The 17469-nt window shown below is 16.7% G+C and overlaps 4 protein-coding genes across 4 annotated transcripts, besides 14 other annotated features; 3 read left to right on the top strand and 1 right to left on the bottom strand. All coding sequences in view use genetic code 6, as the record gives it.

Annotated features, from left to right (window-relative positions):
* Positions 1–2971: 2971 nt before the first annotated feature.
* Positions 2972–3007: a microsatellite.
* Positions 3008–3403: 396 nt separating this feature from the next.
* IMG5_126270 (hypothetical protein) lies at positions 3404–5188 on the bottom strand (the record flags this gene model as incomplete). The annotated part of the gene is made up of 5 exons (XM_004032210.1): positions 3404–3494; positions 3556–3639; positions 3684–4102; positions 4164–4891; positions 4939–5188. 5 exons carry the CDS (start codon positions 5186–5188, stop codon positions 3404–3406), a joined length of 1572 nt encoding a protein of 523 aa, XP_004032258.1.
* Positions 5189–5337: 149 nt separating this feature from the next.
* IMG5_126260 (isoleucyl-tRNA synthetase, putative) lies at positions 5338–10850 on the top strand (the record flags this gene model as incomplete). The annotated part of the gene is made up of 5 exons (XM_004032209.1): positions 5338–5938; positions 5992–7120; positions 7192–7409; positions 9568–9936; positions 9988–10850. 5 exons carry the CDS (start codon positions 5338–5340, stop codon positions 10848–10850), a joined length of 3180 nt encoding a protein of 1059 aa, XP_004032257.1.
* Positions 7122–7179: a microsatellite.
* Positions 7124–7178: a microsatellite.
* Positions 7131–7189: a microsatellite.
* Positions 7143–7190: a microsatellite.
* Positions 8695–8739: a microsatellite.
* Positions 10851–11628: 778 nt separating the features above from the next.
* Positions 11629–11670: a microsatellite.
* Positions 11671–12188: 518 nt separating this feature from the next.
* Positions 12189–12997, top strand: IMG5_126250 (hypothetical protein; the record flags this gene model as incomplete). Its single annotated transcript, XM_004032208.1, has 3 exons — positions 12189–12371; positions 12422–12467; positions 12765–12997. The coding sequence occupies 3 exons, from the start codon at positions 12189–12191 to the stop codon at positions 12995–12997; spliced, it is 462 nt and encodes a 153-aa protein (XP_004032256.1).
* A 73-nt stretch (positions 12998–13070) lies between these two features.
* Positions 13071–13110: a microsatellite.
* Positions 13111–13533: 423 nt separating this feature from the next.
* Positions 13534–13572: a microsatellite.
* Positions 13573–13834: 262 nt separating this feature from the next.
* Positions 13835–13891: a microsatellite.
* Positions 13844–13891: a microsatellite.
* Positions 13892–14205: 314 nt separating this feature from the next.
* Positions 14206–14240: a microsatellite.
* A 1019-nt stretch (positions 14241–15259) lies between these two features.
* Positions 15260–16198, top strand: IMG5_126240 (hypothetical protein; the record flags this gene model as incomplete). The annotated part of the gene is made up of 4 exons (XM_004032207.1): positions 15260–15289; positions 15476–15518; positions 15847–15999; positions 16053–16198. 4 exons carry the CDS (start codon positions 15260–15262, stop codon positions 16196–16198), a joined length of 372 nt encoding a protein of 123 aa, XP_004032255.1.
* Positions 16199–16811: 613 nt separating this feature from the next.
* Positions 16812–16866: a microsatellite.
* Positions 16867–17128: 262 nt separating this feature from the next.
* Positions 17129–17209: a microsatellite.
* Between the last annotated feature and the right edge of the window lie 260 nt (positions 17210–17469).

Genomic DNA, 17469 nt, shown 5'->3' with positions numbered 1-17469 from the left:
AAAATAAATATTATTTCTTATTTTTAATTTATAAAAATCAAATTTACTAATTAATTTTTTACAACTATTCTTTTATTTAAGTAAAAGCAGTTGTAGATCTCATTAATAAATCTTATAAATCTTCTTTTTAATCAGAACATTATTTTTATTATTAACTTTTTAATTTCAAAACATAATTTTGTAAATATTAAATGTGATCTTTAAGTTCTTTAGGAACTTCTTTGTGCAAAACAATAGTACTTTCAAAAGCTTATATCTTTTTTGCAAGTTATTTATTATCATTTTTCAAATCTTAAAGTTACTTAAGCTTAATTTTTAAATTGTTATTTATTTTTTCTTAAGTTTAGATTTCTTCTTAAAAATAATTTTTATCTTTTTTATATTATTTAATTTATTACTTGCATTCATTTTATTAATCCTTAATTTATTTTAATTCTTTTTCAAGCAAATCTAACTTTTAATCATTTTATTAATTATTATTTTTCTCTAAAATACTTCCTTTCACGAAATCTTTATTTTCTCCATTCAAGCATTTATTTTCTTATCTAAAATAGAATTTATTAGGAGCTGTACTTGGTCTTTATAATAAATTTTATTAATGCTATGAATTTTTATGATTTTAACAGTATTTTTTAGCTAATTATTGATCTTGATAAGATATAATTTCCTACTCCAATTTTTTTAGTGAAGGTATCGTATTTAAAACTTCGTATTTAAAGTTAATAGATAAGCTACAAGGATTATTTCCTACTTCAAGTTCTTCTAGATTTTTTAAAAAGCTAAATATTTCACAGCAATTTTGGCTAATATTATTATTATACAAACTTAAACATTTTAACTAAGTTAAATATTTTAGGCAATTAATTTCTTCTATTTAATTATTGCTTGCCCATAATTTTTCTAATTTTATGCATTCTTATAAAGGATTAAGAGATTTTATTTTATTGAAATTAATATTTAATTCAATTAACGTAGCTGAAAATTTACTTATCGAAACTACATTTATTAAATTATTTTTTGATAATGTTAAGTTTTTTAAATTCACCATTAAATCAAAACATACATTATTCATCCCATCTTCAAAAACATATAAATTTAAATCATTTAAAGTTAAACTTTCTATAAATGCTATTTCTTTCGTTAATACATCATCACTTTATTATATTAATAATTCATTTGTTATTTTTTTTTCGAATCAATAATCTATTATACTGATATTTTTTGAGTACTTTTTTAGCTTGAAATACTACTTGTCTCTTCTCTATCAATATCTTATTTTTCTTTTAAATTTATTAAACTATTATTTTACTCCTCTTCCGAGTTTTTCATATATTTTATTATACTTTTCATTAATTCTATCTCAACAGTTTCGGATTTGCTACGCTTTTAAATGTTTTATTAAAGAGGTTACTTCGTTTATTATTTTAATTCTTATTATTATATTAATGTAGTTGTTTAATGCCTCCTTTCTATATGTTATTTTAATTATTATTCAGATTAAAATTATCTTCCACAATTATCATTTTTACATTAAAACATTTATTTATTATATTATTTTTACTTTTATTATATTATTTTTTATAATTCTAATAATAATAATATTAAGTTTCTTTTAAAAAATAAATATAGAAAAATAAATAAACTTATTATTAGATTTAAAAATTTCGAAAACTCTAAAAAAATTATTTAAATTTATTTTAAAAAAGGCAATTATTTTTCATTATTTTTATAATCAGAAAGACTATAATCGCATACTGATAAATAAATAGTCTAATATATATCTATTTAGATCATATTCTAAAATTTTAGAACACGATAATCATTCAATCCGATTTTTAGAGTATAATAGAAATAAATATTTTAAAATGCAATTAGAAAAAGATTATTAAGAAATAAACCATTTTTTTCTATAAGACTAAGTAACTATAATATAAATTAGGATTGGTACGGACAAAAAACTTCAAAAATAATTTCATTTAGGCCATAATATTAATTGGTTAATTATTTTTTTTATTTTTTATATTAATCATAAAATCAAAATTATTATTAACAATAATGATTTCAGTGATTAAAATTGTATTCTAAACGATAAAAAATTGTCTTAATTTAAAGATTTTATAAGAAAAAGAAAATAAAAAATTCTATGATACCTTATTTTTTTTATTTAATTTATTCTTCGCTACAAACATTTATAAAAAATTAAAATATTTTTTAAAATAGAATTTTTTTTTTTAATTTTTAAAATAATAAATATATGACAAAAAGATTAAATTACTATATTTTGAATAAAAAAGATTGTGTCAAAAAAATTGAAATTTAAATTATATAAAAAATTACTTTACTTAATTTTAAAAATTAGTGTTGACTAATCATTAAACAGTTGTTTTTTTTATTTTATAATAAATCAAAATATGTTAATATTTTTAATCAAAGGTCAACAAAATATAAAATAATAAAAAAATTAAAAAAAATCAAAAAGAAAAAGAAATAATTAAAATTTTTATGTGAATTAAAAACAATAGTAATATATTTTCATAGATTTTATTACACTAAGAGCAAAAAATATTTTTTTAAAAAAGAAAAATTATAAATAAATGCAAAAAATAATATTAATAAATAATTTTAATTATAAATTTTTTAGATTTGATAATTTATAAGCATTCCGAAATATTGTTTATTGTTTTAATTAGTTTAAAATTTATTAAAAAATATTTTAAATCAGATTTTTTTTAATAAAATCTAAATTAAATGTTACTTTAGATTTTATAGTATTCTAAAATTTAAGATTTTTTCAAATTAAAGACAAATAAGATTAAAATATATAATGTGGTTAGAGATCTTTTTCAATTATAAATGATAAAAATTTATTAGTACTGAGATTTTATAAAACTATTCTATGTAAAAAAATATATTAGACAAACATAAAAATTTATTTATATATTTTATTTAATTTTTAATAAATTACAATAAAATATAAAGAATATATAATTATATATAGAATATTAATAATAATTGATAAAATATTTTTAAAATCTATTGTTTTATTTTATATTTTTTTATTTTCAATGCTAATCTTCGAATGCCATTCCAAGCCTTTTAAATGTTTTTAATAAATAATTTTTAACTTAACGGATATCTTTTCCATTTTAAAAATCAAGTGATGTCATTATATTATTAGGCAAAATTTCTTTAATAATATCATCATAATCATTTTTAATTTTATCCATTAATCTTAGAAACTATTTAATAACATAATATAAAATAAAATAAAATATTACTTCTTTTTGTGTTTAATTTATTTATTATTAAATTTCATTTTATTAATTATGTAATTAAATCAAATTTTATTCATGACTTTTAAGTAAATTTCCTAATTTTTTATATTTTTCTAAATCTGCATCACTCAATATATTTTCTAAATCTTCTTCTAAATGGTGTTTTTGTTGTTTTTTTTTGTAATTTCAAGTTCAATTTCTCTAATAATTTCATTTTTACTAATTAACATTTTTTTTTGTTTTAAAAAAAAAAGAAAATTATAAAAATATAAATAAAAACTTTTCCTCTTCTTCTTTTAATTTTTATCCATTTTCTAATAATCGCACAAGCTCTTTTTATCTATCTTTTTCACTTGAAATAGCTCTTTAAAAATAAAATTAAAAATAAAAAAAATGAAATATAAAGACTTTAAAATATTCTAAAAAGTATCAATAGTATCATTTGTTTTTTTTAAACCTTATTTAATGGCTTAATCTTCTTCAATTAATGGTTTCATAAAGGTAATACTCTATTTAAACTTTTAAATAATATTTTTAATATCAATATTATCCATTCCAGCTAAATTAGAATAAGACAAAAAATACTCTATAGCAGACTAAAGTATTAACCTTCGTGATAAATTTTCATTTAAATCACAAAAGAATTTCGCTTCATCACTAGATCTTTTTACAAATTCTGCGAACATTGCTTCAGACTTTTATATTAAAATTAATACTTTATAATTAAAAATTTTAATAAAAACCTCTTTAGAACTCAATTCTATTTCTTTTAATAATTCATCTTCATTTTATTCTAGTATATATAAATTATCTTCAATTTTAGCTAACTTGTTTTATTTTTTTAAATAGAAAATATTAAATTACTATTTTATTTTAAAAAAATAATACATTTTCTAATTAATCTAAGAAATCCATATAATAATTAATTTTAAAAGTAGAATCATCAGCATCTTTAATACCAAAAACATTTCCTAAATCACTAATTCTTTCTTATCTTAAGGCTTTAAGATCTGAAAGCATTTTAACAATATTATAAATAGTTGAGATTTTATCATCCTTGATTTTATTTCTTTACAATAGTAATTATTTAAGAGTATTTTGATATTTTTTTTTATGTTAAAAAAAAGGTTCAGCTTTAACAACATGATTTTCAGTTTTATTAATAAGTAAATCTCTGATATTATCTTCAATATTATCAAGATTTTTACAAAAATCTTGTATTTATAGATTAATTTTATCTAATTCTTAATCAAAATGTCTTAATTTTTAAAGCTAGACATCAATTTGATTTTCAAAATGTTTATTAGTTTCCCAAAAATCTGAACTTCTTGAAAGTTCAATACTTTTTCTTTCTTAGTTGGCAGTTAAATCATTAACAACCTATTAGATTATTTTTTACATCTTAGGAGTTTAATTAGCAGTAGCATTTATTAGATTTTATATATTTTAATCTTCATTACTATTTTCTTCATTTATTTCTAATAAGTATTTTTATAATTAATGTGCATTCGTCAATTGTATTTATTGAATTCTCTCTTCTTATTATATTAAAATCTTTTATTTTTTTGCAAATACTAAGGCTTTTCTCCTATTCATCAATATTATCATATTATTCACTATTTTTTAGTTATTTTATTTTTTTATATTTATTATTTTATTTTACTATTGTTATCTAATTCATCATTTATTTAATCTAAATTAAGATAATTTATATCGTTTTCTAATGTATTATCATAATTTAAACGATTTTAGGAAGTTTGAAAAATATTCTCTTTATCTTTTAGAATGCTTTATTCTGCAAGAGATTTGGTTGTGCCTTTTTGTGATTTTAATGGGGTCTTTTATAAATTTTAATTTGAAAATATTTAGCTATTTGTATCATTTTAAACTAAAAATGATTTGTTTATTTTCATTTGAATTAATAATTTTAATATATTTTTTTTTAAAAAAATAATATATAATAAACATTTATAATATAAGTATTTAATTAAACAAAAAAAAAATTATTAAAATATTAAAATAATTAAATAGAGATCAAAATTAATTATATTAAATAATAAAAATGATAAATTATTTATTCTAAAAGAAGAATATATCTAAAGTACCTTTCTGCACTATAAATAAATATTAATTACTTGAAATATAAGAAAAGGAAATAAAAATTATATAATAAAAGTTATAATTAAAAAAAGATAATTTATATCTTCATATCCCAAAGACTAAATTTAATCCACGTTTTCACCCTTTGTAAAATGAACAAAAATATAATGCATAAATATCATAAAATCTTTATTAATGGTAATAAACAGCATTTAAAAATTCTAAAAAATAACTTCTTATGCATGATTTGCCGTTTCAAACTTATGGAGAGCCACATTTTGGTCATTTTTATAATCGAATATAATAAGATATAGCTACAAGGTTCGCTGTTTTATAAGGAATTAAAGTAACATAATAGATTGGATTTAATTTACATGGATAAACTATTTAAAATTAAGCACTTTTTGAAGATTTGGAAGAAAAGAAAGAACTTATAAAATATTCAGATGATCAAATAAGAGAAATAGCTTAAAAATATGCGCATAAAAGTTTAGATAAAATAATTAACTAATATAAAAAATGGGGTTTAATGTATGATTTTTATTAAGCATATTTAACTTCACGTAAAAAATAATATATAATAAAAGAAATATTTATATGCAAAATAAAATAATAGATAATTCATACTAAAAAGGAGTTTTAGAAGCATTTAATTAATTAGTAGAAGAAAAGAGAATATTTGTTGATTAATAAATATGTTTATGGTCAATAAAATATCGAAGAAGCTTAGATGATGACGAATCAGAAATGTAATTGAGGCAAAAGCCAACAAATTTTGTATGTTTAGAGATCATAAATTACAAGGAAAGTGAATACTTAAAAGATTTAATAAGATAAAATAAAATAAAAAAATTATTTGTAATTATAACGATAAATGAATTGTATTAATTGAACAGTTTAAGAGCAGTTGAAATAAATGAAAATGTTGAATATGGAATTTATTAAATGAATAATGGAATAATATTTATTTTATCAAGGAAAAGATTTAAATAACATAGACTTTATTTTAAAGAAAAGGGTGCAAAATTAATTGGGATTTAAACAGGTAGATAAATATCTTAATTATAATTATTTGAAGAAGTATTCTAAAGGAAGATCAATTTTTTAAATACCGATTAATTTGCAATTAATGAAAAATTTGGAAGTGGAATTAGGAGTGTTATACCAGGAAATAATATAGATGATTTTACTTTAGGCCAAAAGTTAGGTATTATTCAAAAAGCATGTATTGATGAATAAGGAAGGTTTACTTATGAGAAAGAAGTTCCAGAAGGATTAAAAGGATTATAAATAAATAATGGAGAAGCTAATAGGTATATACAAGATCTTTTAATAAGTAAAAATCTTTTGTTAGAAGGAATACATGAGTTGGTAGAAATTAATGAATATATTGATAAAAAAAGCAAAGAAAAGCTCATTCTTAGAACATAGCCTACTGTCTTTTGTATGCTTCCTAATTTTGAAAAGGAAGATTTTATTGAAAAAATTAATATCGTCCCTTAAAATACTATAGAAGAAACTTATTCACATATTAAAAATATGCTTAAGTAAAAAACTAATAAATGGGCTATTTCTTCTAAAGCATAATGGGGAATACCTATTCCTATTTTTATTTATAAACATAATACAACTAAATATTTAATTGATAAGTCTATAATCTAACATAATATTTAAATATTTTAAAATGAAGGATGTTTATCTTTTTTCAATAAATCAATTATTGACTTATTACCTTAAAAATATAAGTAAATATTTTAAATATTTTATAATATTTATAAAATAAATATTTTATAATATTTATAAAATAAATATTTAGAAATTAGTCTCATTTATTAGAAAAAGCAAATTTCGTATTTGACATATGGTTTGAAAGTGGTTGTAGTTGGTACACTTAATTGAAAAGTTAAGAAAACGAAGAATAAAATACTCCTACTTTGAAATAAGCAGACTTATCAATATTAGGAACTGATTAATGCGATAGTTGGTTACTTTCAAGCAGCTTATTATGTATAGGTTTAAGGGAAGAACCTTTCAGTAAATTAATAAAAATGCATGCTCTTATCCCATCAAAAAAAGATGAAAAATTATCCAAACTATCATAATTTGGAATCAAAATAGAAGATATAATAGAAGGTAATGTAAAATTTAATGGGTAAAGATAATACGGGTATGGAGTTGACATTGCTAGGTTATGGGTTGCTTATTCAGATCAGACAATAAATAATAAACAAAATATGGAAGAATTTTTATTTTTATCTTCTAATGAATTTGACAAAATGAGTAATTATGTAAATATAATAAGAAAAGCAGTTTGGAATATTTTCGGTGTATTAAAAGACTACTAATAAGTTACTTAAGATGGTGTACAAATGAGCTTTATTAATGATTTTATGATGACTTAATTGTTTTTGTTTATGATTAATATGAAAAAAAATTATGAATAATTAAACTTTTAAACTTGTGTTAAATTAAGTATTGATTTTATCAAACATTTTATTTATGATTTTTATTTGGATGCAACTAAAAAATATATAATTTCTTAAATGAAAGAAACCTAAGCTCAAGAAGCTCTTTTTGTTTATTCTAAAGTAATATTTTTATTATTTTATATCTTAAATAAAATAGATTATATAATTTTATTGCATTGCAATTGCTCCAATTCTACCTTTTAATAGTTAGGATATATATATAAATATATAATTTAAAGATTAAAAGGAGACAGTTTTTCATGAAAGATGGCCTGAATTTTACGAATAAGAATTAATTAGGGTAAAGGAAAAAGTTTCTCTTTATAACTTTTTGTGGGAGTTAAGAATTTGTGTTTAATAACAGTTAAATTTTTAAATAGCAAGATATTAAAATATAAAGGAAAAAGATAAATATAACCTTGTTTTTGTTGTAAAAGATATATTTAGCCAAGAATACTAAGTTTTAAATTAAGATTAATTAAATTAATTCTTTGGGGTTGGAAATGTTTTTATTTAAACAGAATAAGAAAATTAAGTTTATCCCTTAAAAAATATAAGCACATTTAAATTTAAATAACTCTATAATGATAAATATTATTCTTTTACTATAAAAATCTATCTAACATAAGACTCAAAATGTGTAAGATGCTTTTTTTATAAAGCTAAAGAAGAAAATACAATTTGTTAAGATTGTATTACTTATTTAAGTTAATATTACCCAAAGGAAAGTGAAGATTATATATTATTAATTAAATAGAAGTAATATTAAAAAATAATATTAATTTGAAGAATACTTATAATTTATTTTACATATTGAGTTATTATTTTAGTTGACTTTTTATATTTTTAAAATAAAAATACACATAATATATAAATAATAACTAATATAGAAAAATTATTAATATGTTAAAAAATAATTATTATAATTAAACAAAATTCGAGATTTATAAAATTAAGTATTTAAATTTTTATTTCTAGTATTATTAATTTAATAATTAATATCCAGGTTCTTATTAATAAATTTATCAATTTTTGTTTTTAAAAAAAATTCTAATAAGTTTTATATATTAATTATTTGTTAAATAAATAAATCATATTTGAAAAATTTATTATTTTGAATAGTATTATTTAAAAGATCTTTTCTTAAAACCTTTTTTCTATATTTAAATTTGGTAATAAATTTCTAAAATATTATTATTATTATTTTAAAAGAAATAATGTTAACTTAAAGTTAATAATATAAATTCAAATTAAAATTTATTTTATTAAATTAAAATAATTAAAAATATTAATAATAAAAAAATATCTAAATAAAATAATCATTAAAATATAAAAAAATGTAAAAACCTGTAAATCCAAATTAAGCTTTAAAAAAAGAAAACAATCCTAGTATAATAAGAATTTATTAATATACTCTTTGATTGGTATTGGTATAGCAATAAACATATTACTTGCATACAATTACTATATCAAAATATAATATCATATTAAGAATGAGGGACAAGGCAAATTTATATTTGATTACTAAGGTAATTTAAAGAATTTATAAAAAGCTTCAAACGATCTTTCTTCATAATTAGAAAATTAAGGCAAAAAAATATTAAATTTGGAAATAAATTTAGCTTATAATGAATTGAATTCTGAATAACTATTATTAATTGGAATTGGACTAGCCACTTTAGAGAATGTTAAAAGTATAAAATTAATACTTTCTAATACTTAAGTTTCTGATGAATCTGTTTTAGCAACTTGCCAAGTTTTATAATATTTGCCTTAATTACAAGTTTTGTTTTTAGGATTGGACTCAATTACTTTAAAAGCTGAAACTTTAAATTAATGCTTTTAAGCAGTTTCCAAAAGTGCTAAAATTAGTAATATTTCATTATCTATAATCCACAACAAAATTTAAGATTCAGGAATAGAATAGCTAGCAGAAGGTATTTCTAGTTTTTAAAACAAGAATCTTAGAAAATTAAACTTAATACTTATTTCAAATGAAATAACTTCTGTAGGAGCTCAGAAATTAGCTTAAGCAGTTTAAAAAATATAATCTTTAAATACTCTTTAAGTTTCTTTATATGCAAATAAATTAGGTAAAAAAAAAAATACATTAACATATTATATCTAATTTTAAAAAAATAAAGGAGCTGAAGGAGCATAATAGATATCAGAAATAATGCTTCCTTAATTATAGAACTTTCATTTAGATTTGTATTTCAATAATATAACAGATATTGGAGCAAGGAGTTTGTCTAATAAATTAATAAATATGTAAAACTTGACTGAATTAAAATTAAATCTAGACTTTAATTATATTTTAAATGAAGGAGGTTAGTATATAGGTGAATCTTTAAAAAAACTTACAAGTTTGAAAGCTTTGAATTTAGGTGTTGCAACAAAAAATTTTGGAACTTCAGGATTCGAACATATAGCAAATGGAATTTCTAACCTAGTTAATTTAGAAGAATTAAGATTAGCATGCGGAGTTAATAAATTAGGTCCTTTTGGAATTAATTACTTAAAAATAGCTTTTTCAAGATTAGATAAGTTGAAAAAACTTGATTTAGATTATTATGAAAATTCTTTAGGTGATCCTAATGGTAAAAAAGTAAATGAACTCTTAGACGCTTTAGGCAATTTAGAAGAACTAAATTTAAACTTTGCCTTTAATAATTTGCTTGATTATGGTACTATCTAAATTCTTAAAGGAATTTAAAGACTCAAAAAATTAAAAAAATTAAAATTAGATTTTGGTAGTAATGAAATTGATGATGATTCTGTTGAAAGTATTCTAAAAGAAGTTGATATTATATCGAAATAAGTTGATTAGTTTTAATTTGAATTCTTGAATACTGCTATTACTAAAGAAGTAAGCGAAAAAATCAGATAAAGATATTAGGATATAAATAATATTAAGGTTTCTGTTAATTCTAATGTTTCTAAAGAATATCTCGAAAACAAGAAAAATAAGAAAGAATAAAAATAATAAAAACAATAATAATAATGAAATATATAATTATTCTTTTAAAAATATTTTTATTTAAACAAAAATATATATATTAATTTAATAGGTTTATTAAAAAAATTCAATAAATTTATATTCTTTTCAAAAAGAAATATTTATTTTTTATTAATATATATATGAAATTTATTAAATTAATTTTTTACTAAATATGAATAATTTTTTAACAGGAAGAAATGCTATAATATTTTCTGTTCCAAGCCGTATAAATGAAATTAGTAAAAATATCAAACTTTTTCATAAATAAACATAAATAACATTATAATTAAATAAATAATAAAAAGATATTTAAACTCATAATCCTGTTCCTTTTTAAGGATATAATAATACAAAAAAAGAATTACAATAAGATTAATAGTATTTATTTTTATTATACAATGACTAAAATAATAATAAAATATAATATAAGTATATAAGAAAACCCGGTTATTTAGGCAATCATTAAAGAATAAATTGACAAAGAATTTCAAAATTAAAATAGAAAATTAATTGAAAATGCTAATTATTATGAATAATAATTAAATTAACTAAAATAAAAAATATTAACCATTCAAAAGTAATGTTAAAATATTAATTCGAATAGTTTAGATAAATTAGAAATAGAGAATATTGGTTAACAAAGCAAAGATTTTCAAAATTAAAAATATAATTAGTTATAATAATATTTAAATTCTTAAAAAGAAAAATTAAACAAAAATATTGATTCATTAATTGAATAAAACTCTGAAATATTATAATAAAAATAAAAAAAGATAAATGAGTTATAATAAATATATGAATAAAAAATATCATTAATAAAATAATAAATAGATATATATTCCTAAGTAGATTCTTTCAAAAATGATTAATTAGATGTTAATTTAATTGATAAACTTTAATATGATTATCTTTAATTATCGCTTTAAATTACTAATCTTTAGAACTCAATAATAACTAATTAATACCATTAAAAAGTTATATTCTAAACTAACTTAGGTAAAAAAGTTAAATTTAAAAATCTTTTTATAATAAAATAGATTAAAAAACATAAAATATAATTTAAAAATGTTAAGGATTATAAGATTTCATATAAGATTTCAAAAAAGATGTTATTTTTAAAAATTAAAATATAATTTAAATTTAAAAAAAAAGGTTGACATAAAAATAAAGGACATAGATCTAAATACTAAAATTTCGTTATAAAAAAACAATGATTTTATTAAATAAAGTTAGGATATAAAATAAGATATCTTATATCAGCATAAATTATTATAAGAAAATTTAAATAATATAAACTAATCAGAAATATAACAAAGAAATAAAGATTTGGAACTTTATGATAAAATGTTAAAAAAAACATTACTTGAATATCAAAACTAAACTGAAGAATTTATTAATTAGATAGAAAGCAAATAAAACATCTAAACATAAAGATAAAACTCCGATCCTGATATTCCTGCAGAATTCGGTGATATTGGAGATGAAATGATATAAAAGGATAATTAAATATAAATAAATGTTGAAGATGTAATATATATATATAATTTATAAAAATATTTATTAAAATTAAAAATAAGTAACTTGATTTAGAAAATATAGAAATAGCAACTTTCGGAGAATCAAGTAAAACATCAGGAACAATATAAAATACACAAAAACAAAATATAGTCGGCTAAAATACAGAAAAACAATAAAATTAAATTTTTTAAATTAATTCTTCTCCTCCAAAATTATTTTAGAAAAAAGAATATAACTCTTTTGATAAAATATATTCTTTTGAAGCACCTGAGCTATAGGATAATTATAAAAATTAATTTTCTTATTCCAAATAAATTAAAAAAAATAATAATGATGATGTATAAATTAACTATGGTAATTAATAATACTATTAAAAATAATAATAATTACTTCCAAATTTAGCAAATGACAATAACAGTTTTAACAACTTAGAGGATTATAGAGTTTCTAATACAGATAATAAAAGCTAAAATGACCAAGATGAAGAAGAAGTAGTTTATGTTTTAGATGAGAATGGCTATTTATTAGATGAAAATGGTAATTATATCTTAGATGATGAAGGTTAAATGATAAAATTAAATGAAGAACATATATAATATTTAAAAGAAACTAATATGATTGAAGAAAATTTATGATGTTAATTCTTTTTAAATATTATTAATGAATTAAAATTAATATTTTTTATTTAATAAATTAAAATAATATAAATTATATTATTATTATATAATTTTATATATTAATTTTATAAGTTTCAATTATAATTAAAATTATTGTCTTTTAATCTATTAACTGGTATATTTTAAATTAGAATTAATAATAGCAATATAAAATTTATGTCGTAAACTAAAAGAAATAATACACTTTAAATATAATTATATGATAATTTTTTAAATAAAGAATAGCATTTATTTGATAAAATTAATTATTAAAGAAATATATAATAATTTTTTTCTAAAAATAACTTTATTTTAAATGAATAAATAAACAATATAGTTTAATATCACCAACTTTATGAATAATAAGTCTAAAATCAAAATAAAATAATTATAACAAAAAGTAACTTATATAAGTTCGGAATGAAAAATAAAAATTAGAAAATCTAGATAAAAGTGAAGATTTTTGTTATATATTAGATGTATGTTAATATTAGAATAAAACAATAATTAAATACAAATTAAATATATAATGATTAAATTAAAAAATATGATGAAAGAATATTTAGAATTAATAATTAAAATATAATATTTTTTTATTATTTTAAATTAATAAGCTAACTTTTTTTTAGATAAAATAAAATATATCATATAATTAAAAAGTGAAACAATAGTTAAAAATTTACAGAAAAATACTAGAATATCAACTATTTTGATTTCAGTTTACTTAAAATAATTTACAAATAAAATCTACAATTAAGAAAAACAACTTTAAAGATAAAATAAATTATATAATATATTTAACATATTATTAATTTTATTATTATTTTTTTAATAATAATTATATATAATTTTTATAAAATTATATATATATTTATATTATTTTTAACTAAATTTTTGCTAACATTAAAATATTTATATCTAATTTTAAGAAACACACAATTTCTGAAATTTTATGATTTTTTAAATATTTTTTACAGACTTTTTCAAAAGTTAATTTTAAATAATAATTAAAAAAAATTTAAAAATACATTAATCATGTCTGAAAATTCATAAGCATCTGTTTAATAAAATAACATTTATTCGAATAAACAAAATTATGTGAAGCGAATACTAGTAAAAGGATCTTAATTAAGTAAATAATAATTAAATTAATTTTATAAAATACTAAAAAGCTTAAGCCATGTTTTAAAAAAGTAAAGACTAAGAAAAAAGCAAAGATTAAAATAAAAATTAATTTCAAATGTAAAATATAATGATTTATAAATTTTTAAAAAAATAAATTTTATTAAAGGCATACTTCTGATTTTGAGAATAGTATTAATTAAAAGGACTAAACGCATAAAAGTTTAGAAAAATAATTTTAGTAACCACAAATATCTAAACAGATTTTATAAGATAAGAAATAAATACTAAAAGAAAATAACGGTTATAATTTATAAATATAGTAAAAAAGAAATAATTAGTCTTAAACAAGACTAAATCAGATACTTTTAATTAAAGAAATTAAATTATTAGTAAGATAAAAAACTATTTACTTACTTAAAACTTAGCTTTAAAATTATTAAAAAATAAATTTCGAATTATAATAGGATCTTCAGAAAAAAAACAATGAAATTAAATTTATTTAATAAAAATTCTAAGATTTACAATTTTAAAAAGTTGATTAAATTATTAAAAATGATAGTTTTTATTTTTTTTAATAAGAAAATTTATAATCCTCTAATGATAATTAAATTACTGTAAATGATTAAAGATAAATAATTATTCTAAAAAAACAAAATTAAGAATTAAAAAAATCATTATCTAATATAAATTGCAATTTTGATTATTTTCGGGAATTCGCATAATAATATGAAACTAAAGCTGAGATTTTATAAGAAAAACTTAATGAATAATAATAAGAATTAAGTCTAAGATTATATCAAGTTTTATCTTTCAAAAAATAAAAAGAAGAGAATGAATAAAAATACAACTTACTATTTAAAAATTTTCTTGAAATTTAAAATTAATTAGACTTTCAAAAAAATTATGAATAATAAAAGTTTACTACTTTGGAATAATAAATTAATAATTTAGAACATAATTTAAATTATAAAAATTTGTTATTATAGGAAAGTTAAGAAGAGTCTAATGAAATTAAAATTAATTAAAATTTCTTTATAAACGATAAAGATTAAAAAGAAATTTATAATCAAATAGATCAAATTATTATTATAAGTAAAATTATTAAAAGTATAAACGATGGTGAGATTTGAATACAAATTATATATAGTAAATAGTATTTATTATATATTACCTTAAATTATAAATTTTTTTTTTTTTTTAAAGGTAGTTAATATAATAAATTAAAAAATATGTAGAAATATAAAAAAAAAATACTATAAATATTTTATAAATAAATAATATTTAAATTTTTTTAAAAATGGATTAAAATAATAATTAAATATAAAATTAAAGTTAAAATATTCATTAGTGGGTTAAAGCCTTATAAAAATCGATTGTAAATAATTAATAATTAGAATTTTCAAATATCTGTAGTGTTTCATATTTATATAAAGGCGAAGCAGGAATAGACAATATATTTTTTGATTAAATTTAAGAAATTCCTCTCGAAAATAATGAATAAAGCTAACTTATGAATTATGCACTTTTATATAGTATAGATGCAAGAAAAAAAACTTTTTAAGAAATTAAAGACAATGTAAAAACAGAAATCTGTTGGTATTTTCCTTTAACAAAAGAATAATATAAAATAAAATGCTATTTTTATTACACAAATATAACAAAAAATAATATTAATTAATTTGAAAAAGATTTATTATAATAAGGTTGGGATAGAAACGAAAATGAAAAAAGAAAATTATACCATGAAACACATCCTGACACTTATAAAGTAAACAATGATTTAGATAAATACAATTTACAAAGTAAAAATAATTTATCCCCAAATTATGCTATACTTATTTTTAGACCTTATATGAGTATTTTTTTTATAATATAAGCTTTATATTATATACAAATTTGTTATATTTAGTTGAACATTCGTGTTTCATAATGCCTTAAGTTATTGCAAACGGAAGAAAATAATTTGAATCTATATTCAAACCATATAAAAAAAATTAAAAATTCATTCATTAAATAGAAAAAAATGAGTGGAAAGTATATGAATTAAATCCATGAATTAATATTTTTTTTTTATAAATATATTTATTATAATTTATTATTAAAAAATTATTTAATATTAATATAATTCATTTTTTAGTAATTTATGTAATTTATATAAAATAATATTTTTTTTAATTTTCAAAAAATTTTTTTTAGGATATTTATTTATTAAAAGGTAAAGGTAAATAATATAAGTAATTAAATTGTATAAATTATAAAAATAAAATATAAAAAATTATATAATAAATTATTAAGATAAAAAATATTAAACAAATTCACTTTATTTATTTTAAATTATGTATTATTTTGCAATATATTATTGTTACATATTTTTTAAATTTTAATTTTTTTTTTTAAAAAAAATAAATAAAAGTTAAAAATAAAAAGTAAATCTATTTTTTCTCATCTTTGTTATTTAGATTTAATTTTTTTTTTTTAGAAAAAAATACATTCCATAAAAATTAAAACATAAATATAAATTTTTGATTATATATATTTAAAATTCAGAACATAAATAAAATATTAATATCTATATAAAGTTTTTAATTATACACATTTATTTTTTATAATTATATATATGAAAATATCTAATTTTATAATAATATCAATAATATCTATAAATTATAATTTTTATAATTATAAAAGAAAAAAAAATATTTTATATATAATAAAAAAAAAAAAATTATAATCAACAAAAATATAAATAAGAGAAAATTTTTAAAGATATGTCTTAAAAAGATCTTCAATATAATATTAAACAAATAAATTTTTAAAAATAAAAATATATATAATGCAAATAAAATAATAAAAATGAACAATTATATTAATATTATTTTTTTATAATAAATAAAAAAAATACTTTTATATAAAGATTAGTTAAATAACAATGTAAAAAATTTGAGCATAAAATTTAAATTTAAAAATTTTTATATGTTTAATAAATTAAATAATATATAATAATTTTATTTTATTTAATATAATATAATTTTATTTTTTAATAAAATAAAATATTAATTTATTTTATTTTAATTAAAATTTGAAAAAAACTTATAAATAACGTTATAAATAAAAGTTTATTAATTTTTAATAAATATTCTGTTTATATATAATTTTTTGTTATACAATCTTTTAATTTCAATATCTTGTAAATTTTATAGTTTAGAAAATTTTAAATATTAAAAATTATTTATTATATAATATTTTTTTTTTTTCGATAATATCAAATATTAATTTTATTTATTTTTCAAATAAAATTAATTTAAAAAAGATATATTTAAAATATATTT

The sequence above is a fragment of the Ichthyophthirius multifiliis genome (assembly GCF_000220395.1).
Source record: "Ichthyophthirius multifiliis unplaced genomic scaffold scaff_1120509250996, whole genome shotgun sequence".
NCBI classification, from domain to species: domain Eukaryota; phylum Ciliophora; class Oligohymenophorea; order Hymenostomatida; genus Ichthyophthirius; species Ichthyophthirius multifiliis.
Note: the sequence above shows the minus strand (reverse complement) of the source record. Positions and strands in the feature narration are given on the sequence as shown.